This window comes from Aptenodytes patagonicus, chromosome 7, assembly GCF_965638725.1.
Source record: "Aptenodytes patagonicus chromosome 7, bAptPat1.pri.cur, whole genome shotgun sequence".
NCBI classification, from domain to species: Eukaryota; Metazoa; Chordata; class Aves; order Sphenisciformes; family Spheniscidae; genus Aptenodytes; species Aptenodytes patagonicus.
In genome coordinates, this window is record NC_134955.1 from 12,488,995 (window position 1) to 12,506,702 (window position 17,708).

The 17,708-nt window shown below is 41.5% G+C and overlaps 1 protein-coding gene and 1 long non-coding RNA gene across 3 annotated transcripts in view; one reads left to right on the forward strand and one right to left on the reverse strand.

Moving 5' to 3' along the window:
* Positions 1–4,723, reverse strand: part of AMPD3 (adenosine monophosphate deaminase 3) — a 37,886-nt gene extending 33,163 nt beyond the window's left edge. The window contains exons 1-2 of one of the 2 annotated variants that reach the window (XM_076344001.1): positions 4,647–4,723; positions 875–1,100 (exon numbers count right to left, since the gene is read on the reverse strand). In XM_076344001.1, coding sequence (XP_076200116.1) covers positions 875–1,095 — 221 coding nt within the window. In that variant the 5' untranslated portion in view covers positions 1,096–1,100; positions 4,647–4,723. Of the gene's footprint in view, positions 1–874; positions 1,101–4,023; positions 4,141–4,646 lie in introns of those variants that run through there. The other variant, XM_076344000.1, reaches the window with a different exon arrangement.
* LOC143163170 (uncharacterized) lies at positions 1,097–3,711 on the forward strand. The gene is made up of 3 exons (XR_012995850.1): positions 1,097–1,148; positions 3,270–3,505; positions 3,616–3,711. It is a non-coding gene; the product is annotated as an uncharacterized LOC143163170 (long non-coding RNA).
* Positions 4,724–17,708: the final 12,985 nt, after the last annotated feature.

A 17,708-nucleotide genomic window follows, 5' to 3' on the forward strand; every position in this document is an offset into this window, starting at 1 on the left:
TGTCTGCAGCTAACCGGGTACATGTGTTCAGCTATCACTTTCAAAGGCTTCCTTGTTTGCCTGCTTTTTGAAGAGTCTGTACACATCCAAGCCATTTGGTGTCAGACTGCTGCTGAGTTCACTTGACTCTAGGAAACAGTCTAGCCAGTCCACTGAAGTTAAGGTACTGGAACAGCCTGACATCAGGGTAAGGCTACCTCTCTCACAGAAGAAAATCATAAACCAAATCAAGTTTGGCTTCATTAGATTCATGGGTAAACCAAAGGTGGACTGTACTTTTTTTTTTTTTGAGAAAACTCAAAATGTGTGCTTTTATGGCTGATAGTGGTTAGATTTTATCTCTGTGAGTTAAGGAAACCTACAAATAACCTCATTACGCCAATACCACTTTTCACCTTCTCCCTTGATGTTAAATGTCAAGTCTTTGCTTTCATCTATTTTTACAGAGACTAAAAGAAGTATCATACCGCTGTCATTTTCTCTGTTAAAATTTTCTGTTTCTCTGAATGAAACTAGAATAAAGGGGGGGGGGGGGGGGGGGGGGAGTGTTTCTTTTTCCGACTTTTTTTACATTAAAGAGTCTTAGGGTTGTGTTCACTTCTACCCAGCTATGCTGTTTGTTAAACTTGCATAAGCAATATCTATGCTATTGCTGGAAACGCAGCTGAGACAACCTCACCAATCCAAGCTCCCCAGGGCCCATCCCCACACCTTCTGCATAGCACAGAAGGACATCACACAGGTGTCCTTGGTACCTGCTGTTGACCTTCTCCTGAAGTAATAAGAGGTAGAATGTTATTTGCCAGATATTTCAATATTAACTCAAACTCATTTAAAAACTATTTTCCACTAAGAAAGCAACAACTGAACAAACCTTTTAACTGTTTCCACAGACTGTTGTTCTGCCAGTTCCTTCTGCAGTTCCCTTTCCTTGGCCTCTTTCTGCCCAATAGGGCAGTCTTCAGGCACAGTGAATAGTGACAAGGCATCTTTGCTGTCTTCTTCTCGGAGAACTTTAGCAAATACCTTCTCTGCTAGAAGTCGCACATGTTCATCAACCTCAGAGATGTTCAGCTTTGGAAACTGTCTGGGCATCTCAGCTAATAAGGAAGACAGTTGACAAAGTTATAACTACAAGAAGAATAAAGGTATGTGAGAGACTGGGGGTTTTTTTGCGCTATGCCTGTCAAAATTAAGAGCTTAGAGCAAAAGCAGAATAAAGTAGAACTGCTACGCAGAATTTAAACTAGTGTGCAGTACACAAGAACCACAGGTATCCACTGAGCATCTTTACTTGTGAAGCCATGCCAATTTGTGAATCAGGAACTTCTTGGTATACTCATGAAAATTCCTAAGGTATGTATGTACAGATTTGCCAGTAGATTCCACTTATTTGCATAATGAGATAGACTATTATTTGCGATATAATGTATACTTAGCTGTATGTACTTGCACTGAACTGGGAAATCACATTCACTCAGTTGCCTGCCTTTTTCCCTACTCAGTGACTTCAAACCAATTTTAGAGCCACAAGCAAGTTAGAAAAGAAGGTTGCATATTTCTACCTCACCCCATCCTTTCCACAAATAAGGAAGTCATGGAGCTGCTGTGAAGTAAAATGGTTGCACAACAGGAGCAAATATGGTGTAGTTAACTCAGTGACTTTTTTTTTTTTTCTTTTCATTTTTCAGTAGTTCATATCCTGCTTTTGAATTGTATGTGGGAAGCAGATAGGATATGGACTTTAACTTCTACTTGGCATTTAAGTATTATTTTTCTAAAAAATATGTTTTATATTTTTAATTTATTTAAGTAGCCTTTCATCATGAAGTATTTCCATTTTGTTATAGCAGCACTACTGAAAATACCATCTTTAGTGTTTCTTCTGTAGTTTCATGGCTTTATTTATATTTCATTCTCATACAATCCAAAATGTGAATTTTGACATATCTGGTAGCATTCTGGAGTGGAAAAAAAATACAGTGCTTGTAAGCTACTGACCAGCATTATTTATTACGCACTATAAAGCTTTTTGAATGCCTTCAGTATGATGAAGTCTGTAACAAATAAGATTAAATTCTTATTACGTAAGTTAAAAATAGCAATGAACGTGTCACAACAAATGGATCCAAGCACTGCCAGAATATGAAGTCTTGGTCCAAAATTGGCATTTCAGAATCCTTTTTGGTTACAAAAATGCAAACATATTTTACAAGATGGTATTCATTTAAACAACAATGTATGCTGAAAGTCAGCATGGAGCATGGCACGTTTTAATCACTCCAGGCACAACTCATCAGGGCCCCCATTACAGTATTTCTGTAGACACGCTGCAAGTTTCACATGTTGATATATGATCCTGTTGATATGTGATCCTGTTGTTTTCAGCCTAAAAGATTCTAATTAATGTCCACCTGTTTTCACAGTTGCTTTGAGAACACTTTTGCTTTTATTCTAAAAGCAAATACAGTATGAAAAGGTGATGAGAGATATATTGGACCATAACATGGCAATTTAGTGATCATCTACATTATTTTGCATTCTTATTTTGTAAGAACCAATTCACAGCCCAGTGGAAAAAGTCACTGGTTTTAAAGAACTGTGGATCTGACTCTATGCAGTTTTTCTGCCTGGAGAGTATTTGTTTTTATTAGTAGTAAGTCTTCATAAAATCAAGTATAACTACATAAGAAATATAAAAATACATACATGTTTACCTGAATGATTCGATGACAATGCACTACGATGTCTTAGAAGCATCCAAACTTATATTCAGTTTCTCAATTTCAAACATCAATGATAAAGTCATGGGAATCTTTCCACTGACCTCAGTGAACACAGTTGTCAGCAACAGTAACTGCCATACATACACTTACCAGCAACAAGGGCCTTTTGGGCCACTTCAGCCAGGCAAAGAACAGTCTTTATAGTTACTCAACTACAGTATGAGTGCTAGCAATAATAGTAAAATGTGGAATAATAATGTTTCTTCTGCTGCTAAATCAGCAATTAAAATATTTTCAGTACTGGCTGACTAGGACAGGAAAAATCAATTGGTTGGATGTTTATCATTGGCTGAGCATTTTCCTAGTGTAAATGAACTTTTTCTTAGAGAATTGTGATCAGAAACACAAATGCAGTAGGAAATACATTGCATGAGAAACCATACTGTATTTTAAATCATTACAATAAGATAGTGAAGAGTCAGAATGTATAGATACAAGTATGATCCTCTACTGAGACCAAAGGGGTTTTTTTCTTTCTTACAGAACCTGATCTCGTGTTCTCCACTCAAGCAAATGAGAGACTAAGGCACAAAACACTTTGAAAGGTAGGTTCACCGACATCACTGCTAGCTTATGCCACTGAAATGAGTTTAATAAACCTAAAATAGTCATGAGGCACTTCATGCAATACTCATGCAAGCTGTGCCATCCCAAACTGGGAAAGGGATGAAGATCTTGTATCCAGTATCCTTCTACAGAAGTGCTGTCCTTTACCCAAGGTGAGCGACTGGGAGAGCGATAACTAGACATCTTAATGGGACAGGGAGGGGGTATGAATGCCATCCAGCAACCAGTAAATGCTCTTTTCCTAAATCTCTCTCTCTCACAGAAAGGCTGCTTTGGGTGCTCTTTAGTTCTGCATCTTTGTGGAAGAGAAGAAAGCTATTTCTCTTGAAACATGCTCCATAAAAAATGATGGAATGATTATTTAAAGAGCAATTATTGATCGGGAATTTAATGGGCTTGAATATGTAATGAGCACACGCCATGAAAATAACAACAACCGCCGCCGCCTCCAAACCCCAACGGATGGTCAGCTGGCAGCGCGGGGATCCGCATCCTGCCGCCGCGAGCAGGTGGGGCAGGGCCAGGCGCGGGGCCCGGCCCGCGGGCGCTCCCGCCGCAGGAGCCCCAGACACGGCCGCCCAGGGTCTGTCCCCGCCGGGGCGGCAGCCAAGGTCACCACTACCACCCCGGGCCACCCCGGCACGGCGCTGCCTCCTGTCTCGGGACTTACCTAGCGCCTCGGGGAAAGCCATACTGGGGCAGGGCAGGGTCGGGCCCCGCCAGTGGCGCTCCCGCCGGCTGGAAAGATTTTGTCAGAAGCCGCCGGCGGAGGAGGCGGCGACGGCGGAGGGAGGGAGGAGCTGCTCCCGCCAGATACCGCCGCTCTCCTCTGCCGCATTCACCCGCCGGCCGGCTGACCACCCCGGTACCGCAGTGCCGCGCCGCGCCGCCCCTTCCCCGGCCCCTTACGGCCGCCGCAGCCCCCGGGCAGAGAAGCCCGCTCGCCGCGCCCCCCGCCCCGCCGGAGCGGCCAGCTGCCTCCTGGGCGGCAGCATCGCGGCCCGGGGCGGCTCCGCAGCAGGTGGGGCCGGGGGCAGGCGGAAGGAGGGCGCTGAGGCGGGGGGAGTCGGGCACGGGGTGCAGTCTCCTGCCGGGCGAAGCGCCAGCTACAGGGGCGACCCCCGCCTCCCTGCCCCGCGGGTCCGGCGGGGCGAGGGGGGGGCTGCCCTGCCCTGCCCTGCCCTGCCCCGCCCCGCCCCGCTCCGCCAAGCCCTGGCGCGGGGGACGAGCGGCGCGGGGGGCCGTTAACTGTCGCCCTGACGGGGCGGGGCGGGGCGCGCGCCCTGTCCGTACCTCTCTGAGGAGACTCCCGCGTGGGGCGGCGGGGGTTGTTTCTCTTGGGAGGAGGCAGCCGTTTCGGGCACTGTCCGGCGCCGCTCGTCCCGCGGCTGCATCTGCGGCGACGGGAATGGCGGGGGCAGGGACGGCGCCTCCCCCGCAGGGCCGTGGCCTCAGTGGGAGCCAGAGGATCCGAGGGAAGCCTTCCTCCTCCGTGCCGCGGCTGCCCCTTCCCCTTCGGAGGCTTCAAGACAGAAGTCGCGCTGTCACATGTCTCCTCGCCGGCGTGGGAGGGAGCTACCCGGGGCGCGCCGCCCCGGCCCGGCCCCAGCCCACCTCAGCCCGCCTGAGCTCGCCTGAGCTCGCCTCAGCTGCCGGGTGACCGGCGCGGCGCGCCCCGTAAGTGCCGCCTTCGCAAGCACTTATTTCAAAACTCCTCAAAAAGCGCTTTAATGTAGAAAACTTTGGTTCGAGACCAGAACGTCGTGAGGCTGGTACAAAGATGACACCCGATAAGTAAGTTTGCTGACCATGTATCCCTATCAGAAGTGTTTTCAACAATGTCCGTCCTTCAGTGTAGCGACACGGTTCAGATGCTCGTATATATTAAAAAAAAAAATTAAAAAAAAATTAAACTTGCTGGGTAAAGAGCCCAAGACAAATAACTGAAGGTCAAAACAAGCATGACTCAGCAGGAATGAGGATCTTAATATGTAAAATAATTTTACCTTATTTTTAGAGATTCCAGGCGCTGAAGCTGAAAGGTTTAGGGACATTTATGGTAAGTTTGGGTTACAATACTTAGAGTCTAATCTGAAGACATTTAAGTATAAAAGTATCTTTACAGCGCAGGGAAGCACTGGGAATGTAGCAACTGAAGAACAAGGTCCTTTGTGTAAAAAGACAAGCACGGTAAAGGTAGATCTCCCAAAACATGTGAGGGGTCAGGTAGTTCTGTGGCAAGTGTGCTGTCCCCCCATGTCCTCCCAACTTGGTAAACAAACAAATGCTCCATTCATAAACCTCAGGGGGTTTTGGCTTCAGAAATTCCTTTACTTCACACAGCTGGTGAAGAAATGGAAGTGAAAAGAAAGTAGGTGACCATACAAAGTTTGAGTTGCAAAGAATAGTTGCGAATGCTTGCAAAGTCTGAGTTGCAAAGACCCCCAGATATTTTGACTCTTACACTAGTATCAACAGGATCACCTTCACGTGCTCGTAAAAAAGCTAAGAATTACAGCCACAGCTGTTGTATGAGACATGTACCAATCCAAAGCATTTGAAAATGAGTCAGCCATCCAAAATAATAAAATAATTTATTTTAAAATAATAATACTACTAAAAAAAAAAGACATTGTTTCTTAGCTTGGAAAAAAGGCTTATGCTGCGTGTGCATGTTTCTCCCGCAGTAACTCTGAATGTCATCAGCTGCCAGGCTACACCCAGACAAGCCATCTGCCACCCAGGAAACTACATACTCTAAGTGTCTGTAAGTCTGACTCACGATTGCCCTGCCCACATGATATATGAGTAGAGGACACCTGTTGCTGCTGGCCATTCGGTACACCCGTTGATTGCTGATCTGTTAGTCTTGCTTCCTTTCTCCTGTTCCCCATGTCCTTCTCCCAACCACCTGCCTGAACTTGCCCAAACTTGCCTGCTTCCCATCATAGGGTTTGCCTGGCAGTTTGGGCTCCTTGGTGGCCCTCTAATCATAATTGTGCCCTGCCTGCTGGACTCAGGTATCCCATGGCTTCTCAGATTCCTCTTCTCAGCTTGCCAAACAGGTTTTGCTGCCACACTTGATTTAATCTCTCTTCTAACTATGGGATGCAAAAGCCTGGAAGAGTTCCCTCTTGCGCTATCGCTGGCTTTCTACCAACCACAATGAAAAAATAACGGTCTCAAAGATAACTGAGTTTCTACAGTTTTCTTTCATGGAAACAGGCAGCTCTGCATGCCCCAAGTGAAGAAAATGCTGCAGTGGGAGTTCACGTTTTATGAAGGCCAGAGAATTCACACAGAAGGGAGACCTTAAAAATGCCTTAACAAAGAAAAAGCGTCTATGAGCACTGAAGTACAAATCCATGAGGACGTAGGACACTTTTCCTAGGTGATCATGACTATTTAAATGATCCTTCCTTTTGTAACAAGTTGGAAACCTTTAAAGGCAAACTGAGATCGTAACTTAGTAAATGCATCTATAGTAATTGAAGCATTAAGAAAAATTTCTTTACTGAAAGAGTGGTTAAACATTGGAACAGGCTGCCCAGGGAAGTGGTTGAGTCCCCATCCCTGGAGGTATTTAAAAGATGAGTAGGTGAGGCACTTAGGGACATGGTTTAGTGGGTTGGTGGTGTTGGGTCGACGGTTGGACTCGATCTTAGAGGTCTTTTCCAACCTCAATGATTCTATGATTCTATGATTCTATAAAATACTATTGCAAGATCTGTAATAACGTCAGGATGGATTGTAAGAATAGGATAATGGTAATAAATTAACAAGAAAATACTTCAAGTCCTCTCACATTTTGCAGAAGCAATTACTATGATCAGTTATTTTACAAACTGTGTTCAGAACATACATTTGACTAGTGGGTCCAGTTTCATGTCCCATCTCTGCTCTCATCATGAACAAATCACGTGTATCTTTGGGAAATGGAAGTAACACTAAGCTGACAACAATGAAATAGCATATTTTCAACAGTAGACGTTGTTGTATGCTTCCATTAGCGCCTGCAAAACATAAAGCATTAAACTTTGCATCCAGACTTAGAACACCCCAGTGATGTCAGTCAGCACCTTGTTAAACACTTGCCATCTGGCCCATGAAGGAGTCTTTCTGCCAGTCCAGTTTGTGGGTAGATTATACTTTTAGACACTGTATTGAAAGTAGTGCAAATGTCTCCAGAGTTATTTTAAATGTTCTGATTCCTATTGTAAAAATGTCAGTACTTTCTGAAGCCATCTGGGTTTTGGTTCACTTCTTTTGTGTAGCAAGCAGTAGTTCTCTCAGGTAAATTTTGCACTGTGTAAAAATTTATTTCTTTTTATCTTTTTAATCTTACTATACAAGAAAAAGTTATCCCCTTCCTGTTACCACAAAGTTACAACTGATTACATTTCTTTAATAATTTTTTAAATTCTGTATTTCTATTATGCCTTCAACTTGCTTTAAGCCCTACTTTAGAGATTATTCTTTTGGTGACAGTAGTAAACTCATGATTATTCCAGTGTACATGGTATTTGGACTGCTCTTTCGCAGTCAGTCTATTTTAACAAAAGGAAATGCAATAAAAGTTTTAAAGATTTGCTTGCATGTCAACATCTACTGAGGAATGGAATAAAATAAAGAAAACCGTAAATATACATCTGTATTATTAATACTTATTTTTAGAAACAGACAAATCTTGTGTGGGAGATGATTAAAGCTGGAATGCATATTCATCAAAATTAGGAAATGGTCTCTCATTCTCACTTGAAATTGTTTCAGTTGTTGTAACGTACTGCTTTCATTTGAACAGTGCCTTAAAAGCTAATGGATTTTGAATTCATTTTTTAAAATAGATTCATATTACTGACTGTGATACTGATAACAACAAAACAACTAATGGATCAAATGAAATATTTCAATCTATAATGTACCCATTAGTGGCACACAAGCGATATTAGACCTAGTACTCGCTTTTCTGATCTTCAGTCAGTTCGGTTAATGATATGCTTGGCACACATGCATTTACTTACCGAAGAGTAACTGATATTCTAACAGCAAAAATCCACGGTTAAATAAAGTGATCTCCAAAAGCTGGAGGGAGGTTTGTGCCAAATGTGAAACGTAATTGAATTGCATTATCAAATACTCTCTACTAGAAAGGAAGAATGATTCAACTTTTTAAACAAAACAATAGATGAAAATTGTAATCATTCAGAAAGGAAGAAGATGATTCTACTGAGTGATTGAAATGATACAAAGCAAATCATATCTGTCTGTTTTATAAAGTCAGCAAATCAAAAAGCATCATCTTTCTTATCCACTGCTTTTCAAAAAGCTTGTAGAAATAATTGGGCATATGAGTATTCAGTCCTGTATTTGAATTAGGCTCAGTTAAGAACTCTTGATAGAGATGATTGGGTCTTTCTCAGTATTGAGTTAAACTAGAATTTGTAAATCTAAAAGTTTGGTTCCTACTCTAAATATAAGTGGCAAATTTTCTATGTTTAGGAGACTGCTCAAGGACACTCCAGAAAGTATGCAAGAGGGGCAACAAGGAGGAAAAACTTTGATTAGGCCAATTTTTTATAAACTCCATCTTGGATAGTTGTGGTGTTTGGAATATGTACATACAAGATACAACTAAGCTTGTATAAAATGCAAAATGTTTTGAAAATTACTTGCACTGACATTAGAACAGATAGTAGGTTTGGAATCTGTTTCTTGTTTTTTTCAATCAAATGACGTTCTCCTTTCGGAAAGGATACCTGCAAGTATAATTGTCCTGTAGTATATTATTATAAAATAAAATACATGTAGTATGCAAATATAAATCTGGTTGTTTAAAAACTGAAATGGAAGTGGGAACTATAGAAATTACAAAAGGATGTGACTGTTCGGTCACTGCTTTAAAAATAAACTGGGAAAGTATCCATGTAGTCCTAATAATCTGCGTCTGAAATAACATAACAGAAGTTTTCCATGAGTTTATAAATGGAATATACTGTAATACTTTGTTGCACAAGAAAGGTTTACAAGCAAGATGGGACACTTTGGTGTATTTGGAATTGTAAGCTGTCATTCAGATACTTGGAGAGCTTTCTTTCCAGCCAGTTGGCAAATTCGTTGCTGGCATCTACTAACTGCCTTGCTTTGTCACAACAGCCACGTAAAAATGCTAGTTTAAACCAGTTTATCTCAAACCTACTTAGCTTGGACTTTGCAAGTATTTACCCTTGATGGAAGGCTGCCTTGCTCTGACATTATACATAATTTATCTGAAATTCTGGAACTGTTCTAAGGAGGAGAGATCTGACTGTATTAGACAAACCTGTAAGTGGAGCTGGAAGACCTTTAATCTGATTTATAAAAAGGAGAATTTTCTGAAAGTTACATTTCACATCTGTTATGTGATATGCAGATGAAATACTTTTTAACCACCACTCTGATGTACAACGCTGTTTTAGTCAACTTTGTTTTAAGAGGATTTTTATTTGCTCAGAATGCACATAAAATAAAATATTTAGCAAGCAACAGTCTAATAAATTAGACACTGCCAGTGCATGATAAATAATGAAACAGTGTATTACAGCTCACAAAGGGGAACTGTGGTCTATTTTGGAAACCCCTAAAATACTGAATTATTTGATTTCTGCGAAAATCGGTACTGGAATCTAAACTGTATGTTTAGAATTGTTTTACATATTATGTTTGCAGTGGAAATGCAAATAGTTCCGTTAAGTGACACTCAGTTCTGCATTTGTATTACTTTTAGATGACCATTAAGGTTTTCATGATGATCTGTGACAAGAGTTTGCATCTGGATTATTTGGCCCTCAAGTCAGAAGTTTCATTCCCAAATAACAGATATCTGTGTGATGCAGGTGGAGCACATAACTGCCCAGAAACTGGGAAATGCAAGATACAGTTTAGACATAACCTTACACAAACGTTATATAGCCTTAAATAAACTCAGGGCTAGGTGTTGCTGAACTGCAGTCTTCCCTGTCGCTAGAATATTCCCCGTCTTCTCTTTGTTTTACAAGTGTATTTTCCAAGTCTCTCCTTTTACAAGTGTGAGTGAAACTGCAACCTCCAAAGCCGGGAGTTCATTTGTACATGGGGATTCCTACCAGCCATTTATAGCCCAAATAAACCTTTATATTGCTTGTGTAGTGCAAAGCAGGCATAGTTGGCAAGAAATCCAACCCAAAATGTTATTATTTTCATGTAGAAACTTAAACTTTCACCTGGGGGGGAATTGCTTTATTATTTTTATCCAACCTGCCTGAGTAAAAAATGCTATAGCTAGGCCTATGCTTATATGCAAAATGACTTAGAAAGCCCCATCTTCTTTCCATAAAGCTCATCTAAAAAATTAGGTGTGGGACTCTGCAGCTTGTGAAATTTTCCATCATTTTTTCCTACCCTATAGACAGTGGGAAAATAAGATATTTTATTTTTTGTAACTGCGGTTCGCCAAGAGGGCAACGTCAGCCTGCCACGGTCAAGCGCCAGGATGCGCCCAGCGCTCCGCTCCTCTCTCCCGCCTGGGCAGGGCCGGGCGTGAGGCCTGCGGCACCACCGGCCGCGCGGGGCCGCGGTGGCAGCTCACCGCCCTCCTCACGGCCTGTGGCTGTGCCGGCATTACGTAAGCAGCAGTTACGCAAGGAATGCGGATTTCGCCTTACATAACTGTTCGTTCCTACCAGAGACCTCTTTATTTGTGCCATTAGTGCGTATAAATTAAAAGGAGGGAAAAGCGGTGTTTGTGTTACTAGAGATACAGCTTGCTCTGGTTCCAAAGTGACCTGATGACCTGTTTGCTGCTGTGGTACTTTTCACTCGGGCAATTTCCTGAGACTCCCATGTCTTCCTTAACCTGGAGGAAATTCCCTTCTATTCAAAAAAACAGCACACATAACCTGAGTCATATTTGTGCCCTTCTCTGGGAGTCTAAGAAAGACTTTACTGGTTCATAGCTATTGCACAGAGTGAACTTAATCCAATACGGACAAAGGGAAACCAAGTTCTGTGTATCTCAAACACTATGTTTCAGCTGCTGCCACAATCATAGGACCTGATTCCAATGTCTGTGTGCAAAGAGAGATTTCCAAGTCACTTAAGTGCCACCAGGGCTAGACAAAAGAGCCCTGTAGCTCTTTTGTCTCTAGCAGATATTAGGAAAGATCCCAGAGGCAGTGGGGCCTGTTTCTGTCCCTTCGTCCTCTCATGTGCAGGCAGAGCATCATCAGGTGGTGTACACTTGGGATACTTTCACGTAGTAGTAGATGCTGTCAGGGCTTCTGTGCTTGATGCCTCACCCAATTCCCTCTATACTAATTTTTGATCCTGCAACTCTTACATACCTTTCCTTTTGGATTTAGTGCCTCTGATAAGTTGGGGGTTTTTTGTTTGGTTGATTGATTTTATGTTGTTTTTTTTCCCCCTTTCCTTTAGCCTTTTTTCTACCTGGAAAGGCCTTGAGTTCCATGGATACCTTGAAGCATTGGTGTACAGGGATGCTCTGCTAAGGGTTTTGCTCTGGTTCTCTACTTACACGTTTTTGATGATACAACTTCATACCTCTTTCCTTCTTCATTTGTTGCTAATGCCCAGCCAGCCCTATGAGGAAAATCCAGTATGAACAGAAACATCAGTAGATAGATGGTGTCAAAGACAGAGCAATCCCTTTCCTGTTGTGCCTCACCTGTATTGCTTTATAATCTTTATGAACTGGAGCTGGAATCTGGACTATCCTAACTGATTGTCATCAGTCAGTGAATGTCTTCCAAGAATGAGTCCAGCTCCATTTTTAACCATGTCTATTTTGCTGTCCACAACATCCTATGGTAGTGAGCTTGTTCTAGAGCTTCATTGTGCACTGTGAGCCAGGGGGATGTCAGCCAGCTTTGATCCAAACATTGTATGATCAGGTATAGCACAGCTCTTTCAGCTCTTAGCTTTTGCTGGTTAAGACTACAGCCAGTGTAAGCTCATGTCTGCCCCCAGTATACTGCAAAGACATCCTCTAACTGATGCTTAGACAGGTCACAGCAATGCACTATTGAGCCAAAGGAATGTGCCATAGATAACCATGCTCAGGCATATTGTGCTACCATGGAAAGACAAAGGATCTATGGGGAGGGTCTCTGTATGTAATAAACTCTTTGCTAGATCATGCAGCTGAAAAGAAGTAATTTCCACAGGGAATAGCTCAAACGCGGACAAATCTCTTTGAGACTCAGGCAGCCAGTAGAGACTGGAGCAGATGAAAGAAAGTGTGAAATGAAAGGTCACCTGCTAGATTAGTCAGCTGTTTGAGTGGCTTATACCTGTCATCTCCTGTACGATCCAGTGGGCATAAGCAGAGAGTAGGGGAACAGCCTGTCTTCTCAGATCTGGACAAAAGTGGAAGAAAAAAAGAGCTGTTAAACTCATTGCCTGGCTTCCCTAATAATTAGTTTCTGAATTTTGACAACCTTTTGTTTACAAAACAGAAATATCGGAGGAATCTAGAACTTAAATTTGTAGATAATTTAAAAAGAGACCATCACATTGATATTTCTTCAACTTTGTTTTTTTCAATTCAATTTAGTCTTTCTTCAAAACTCAGATTGTGTTGTTATTTCATATAAATGAAATATAAATTTTAAACTGTTATAGATATTCTACCCCAAAACAATGGGGAAAGGTAAATTTGCTGTATGCAAACATTCATTTAGTAATCTGGTACTGAAACTGGTTATTTGGTAAAAGAGCAAGAGTAAACTTCACATACATTCTATCTCTGCTTTTCCAGATATGCTTTAACAGTTCATAATGTACTGAATCTGTTCATACAAAATACAGCTGTTGTTGATTGCCAAAATACTCTGCAAGGACTAGTCCAGTGGTGAATTCTACAGGTGAAAATCATGCACAAGGGAAGAACAAAAAAGTTTTAAAGGCCTAACTATTATGGCCATGTCCAGGGTGATAGTTGCAAGGTTGCTAAGAAAAAATGCATCCATTTCTTTTCTGATGTGAGGAAGTATGCTAATTGTGGCTAAAGACTAGATAAGAAAGGATTGTAGATCTGCAACACCTCTGAAATACATATAAAATGTTTTCAGAGTCCCAAATGAAATTAGTCATTAATTTTGCTGATTGATAATGTGGAATCAGTTTTTCCCCAAATTAAGGCTGGTTTGGGTCCCTTGTTCTGAAAAGAAGCTATCTGACTGCCAATCAGCTTGACCAGCTCTGGGATGATCACTTTGGGAGAATGGAATCCAAGGATAATCCCTCAGGACAATTTTTCAGCATTTTGCAGCGTTGTGGGAAGGAAGGGGTGCTTACATGACTTAGGGATCCATAGCTGCCTCAGCGGTGCCTTGAGTTACTTGTAACCGGCTCAAGACAAAAAGGGTAGAATTTTTCTTGTGCCAGTAGGACACAGACCAGTGCAAAGTGGTTCAAGAATTAGAAGGGCATATCAACAGCTTAAAACCACTTTAATGCCAGCTTTCTTCATGCATGGGGCCAGAATCCATAGCCTTCATTTTCCCATCCTTAGTCACCACACAGGCATCCTGTGGGCACAATTAACTGTGAAAATTTGGTAAAACACAGGGGAGAAACTGAAAGCCAATGCCTTTTGCCCCTCGTGCTGGCTATCAGTTCCAAGTAGGTCAAAGGCTGAAGACAATCCTTTTTTCTTTTTTTTGTTTTTAAATAGTATCTATGTTTCCTTGTGATCATTCACAATAGAGGCTCTTCTAGAAAAAGTTACATAGTCCGTAATGATTGTCAATGGAGCACATCTCTCTGAATCCTATCTACTTTTCGAAACTCGTGCAGGCTTGGGACATGCTGTACTTAAAAAAGCCCACAGAGCCACCTAGTGCTTAAATTAAAAAATTACAGTTTTGTGTGCTTTGGACTTCTATGTGCAAGAGCAAGATCTAGGTGCAATCTCAACGGTCAGAGAGGGAAAACAGCTCATAATCTTTCATGTTAATCCCTGACAGTTCTTGTTTCTTACAAACTCTACAGTTATTGGTGCTAGAATTAACAGTGTTAAAATTGTACGTGGAGATTTCTATTACTTCACTAGAGACACCCAAGACTAGTCAAAAAGTTTTCTCTGATATTTAGCCTCAGCCACTTTCATATTATCATTTTTAGTCATACATTTTAAGTTCTTCTTGGCATTTAAACCCTTCAGATACCTGTGCTGCTTCGTTGCCTGGCTGCTTCAGGGTGTATACTTAATCAGTTGTTTTCAGTAGTGTGGCCTTCCTTCTGTGAACTGTCTTTTTGACAGTCTGGCATATCAAACTTGATGCAGTGCTCTGGAGTTGATCAGAAAGCTGGGAAAAGGCCACATTTCAGGTTTCTTACTTTTTTCCTCGAAATACTGCAACAAGCTTCAATGGCTGTTATCTCCCTTCCCAGTAATCAGCATGCATGCATACATGCACACACACAACAGACATGCACACAATTTACACTGATTTTTTCCTCATCATTTCTCATGGTGAGCTCAGATATAATTGCTCAACATTTGTCATCCACAGTCATTTCCCTTATTACATATTCACATTGCCATTTTCTGCCTCTATGAGTATCTTCTAGAGAAAAAGAAACATGATTTTTACAGTTATTGACTAAATAGTTGGGCTGGCTTTGGTCTCCTAATGTGACCTAAGAAGGTGAGTGCAGATCAACTAATGACTACTCAACAGACAGGCAAAACAGAATTTTGCTGCCCTATGGAGAAAAGACTGGGGTCAAAGCAGAGCTGGGACCATGGCTGAGCCAACCTAACAGTTCTCTGCTGCCACGGGAGATGTAGGACAGGGGACAAAAGGAGTCACATCGAGAAGAGCCACTGGTGTTTCTGAGGCAAACCACTTCTTCCGAAGTCCACATCAGAAGTCGTTGTCCCATAATCATTCTCCTTCTTTTTTTCTTTTTTTTTTCCCTGTCCAAGTCTGGTCTAACAGTATGGTTTTCTTAGGCAGCATGCAGTGATTCATTTAAATCCTGATGTCCATTTAGCAATCTAGCATATGTGTAATTCAAAGGTAGGACAGGCTTTGGGCATGGGAACTTATCTGACCTAACTTTAGATGTTTGAAAGATAGTTGTCTAAATCTAAGCTGGTGTTCAAAGATTCTTTATAGTCCATGAGAAGAAGCAAATGCTGTCAAAAAAATGGCTTCTTTTGATGTCCACATAGGTGCCTAAGAATGCTGGAGTCAATCATTCTCAAGAGTTGAATCCCATGTGGCCAACAGTAACTACTAAAAATCAGTTGCTTACCAGGAATCTCGGAGTGAGGCAGAATTATATTAGTTATTTTGGAAGCTACTTCTGGATGGCCATCTTAGACAGGAGCGACTATGTAATAAGAATGCTATCCTTTAAAGGAATCACTTAACAGCTGTAGTCCTTTCAGTAATTGCCCAGTGTGCTCAAGAAAGGAAACTGAGTGAGTCTTGTGCTTTATAAACCTATTTTGCTTATTATTGGTAGTTCTTCTGCCCACTATATATTTAAAGTTTTTAAAAACAGTTGGAGTTTCTTCAGTGATAATATTGCCAAAAGTCGAAATTCAGGTTCTGATAATATCACAATGCATTACTGCTATATTCTGTTTACTGAATCCCTTCAAAGGGGCTATCATATTATCACTATGGCCTCAAAAAAATGTTAGTCTTGTTTAATCGTTAGAACAAAGAGCTGGAGGCCAGAAAGATCATAATACAACAATTAGGGACAGAGAAGAGCCAACGGTGTGGTTCACAGAAAACAGAGACAAGAAAAGACCTGTCTGAGTCTGTGGAGTGTTTCCATTTTCCCCAGCTGATGTACTGCACAAGCCCATGATATATCCAGTTTCTCCAGAATTTAAGTTTACATTAAAGTAGATCATGTGCCAAGCCATCCTGTTTACAGAAGCTTTTGTCTACACAAGGAAATTGACTGATACAGCTCTCATGGCATAAGCTATTTCTGAGCTATTCTAAAAGCTGCAACTAGTTATTTAAGAGCAACTATTGTGGAATAGCTTATGCTACAGTGGTTACACCCATCACTTTCCCTGGAGAGAAGAAAATCCATTACAATATTCTAAACATGAACTCATTGTAAACTTTTGCAGCATTTTCTTCAGGACTCTACAAATAGGCAACTTGAAATAATATTCTGAATGACGTTAGTTGTCTTTGAACAGTTAACTCTCAAATCTAATGGCATGACTTGGAATGCTTAGCAAAACTTTTTGGTTGGAGGCAATTAGAATTAAGCATGAGAAGAAAGAGGAAATATTACAGGGAGGAAAACTCCGAGGGAAGGGAAGAAAAAGGCAGAAAAGGGGACTGAAAAGGAATTAGTAGCAGCAAAAGGAAAACTAAAGAAGAAAATCAAAGTGCAGAAATAACAGTGAAAGTCAAGATGGGAATGTTTCCTCAACTGAGAAAAAATTGTGGTAGTAAGCCTGAGTTAGCTACCACAGTACGAAAGGATAGTTTATCCCCTTGATCTTAATGCCAGTACCCCGCTGATATCAGTGTGCATCTTGCTGTAGATCGTGTATCATATAGTCCTAAATTTAGACAAGCAGTCATTAAACATGGAATTTGGACTTCTCTGCAGAATGACTTTGCACATCCCTCACACAGGTCCCAATGCCAAGACAGTATTTCTCCATTGCATGCCCATGTTTGTTCTGCCAGCCTTTTCATTACTTGCTTCATTTACTCACGGTATGTCAAAGCCCGACTCTGTGACATTTCAGTCTGAGTATCTTTTAAAAGAACTGTTTTTTCTATCTGTTTTGAACAGTACAAAGCAACTTGCTGTTTGTTTCCCTCCCTGTGGGAGATGCTTCTGTCTTTCTAGCAGACTTAAATACTGTGATAGATTGAAGGAAAAGTAAGTTGTTTCCACATGTATGGCACGAGCTGTCAAGCAGGTGAAATGACAAGGACCCATGCTGTGCAACAAGAGCCAATAAGGACAGAACAGGGAAGCAGAACCACCTCTCTCAGACCTGCCCTGAGATACTGTCTGAGATGGTGTGCCCCTAGTCTGTCAGCTTCCCACACAATTCATGGACAGGTTTTGCCCATTCTTGCAGGATCAGGAGCTAAAGTGATTTTACAGAAGTGTTGCTTCTTTTATTTGCATAATTCAGGAGCTGATAAAAGATTAACTTGATCAAAAAATATAATTAATTGTAGTTGTGATAACTGAGGGAATGTTATCCATGTAATGGAAACTTTTGCCTGTTTTTTAATGTTTAGGTGCGTATTTAATGCCTGTGTATGAATGTGTATCCACATTTGCTAAGAAAGCCTTTCTATCTGAGATTAGGAA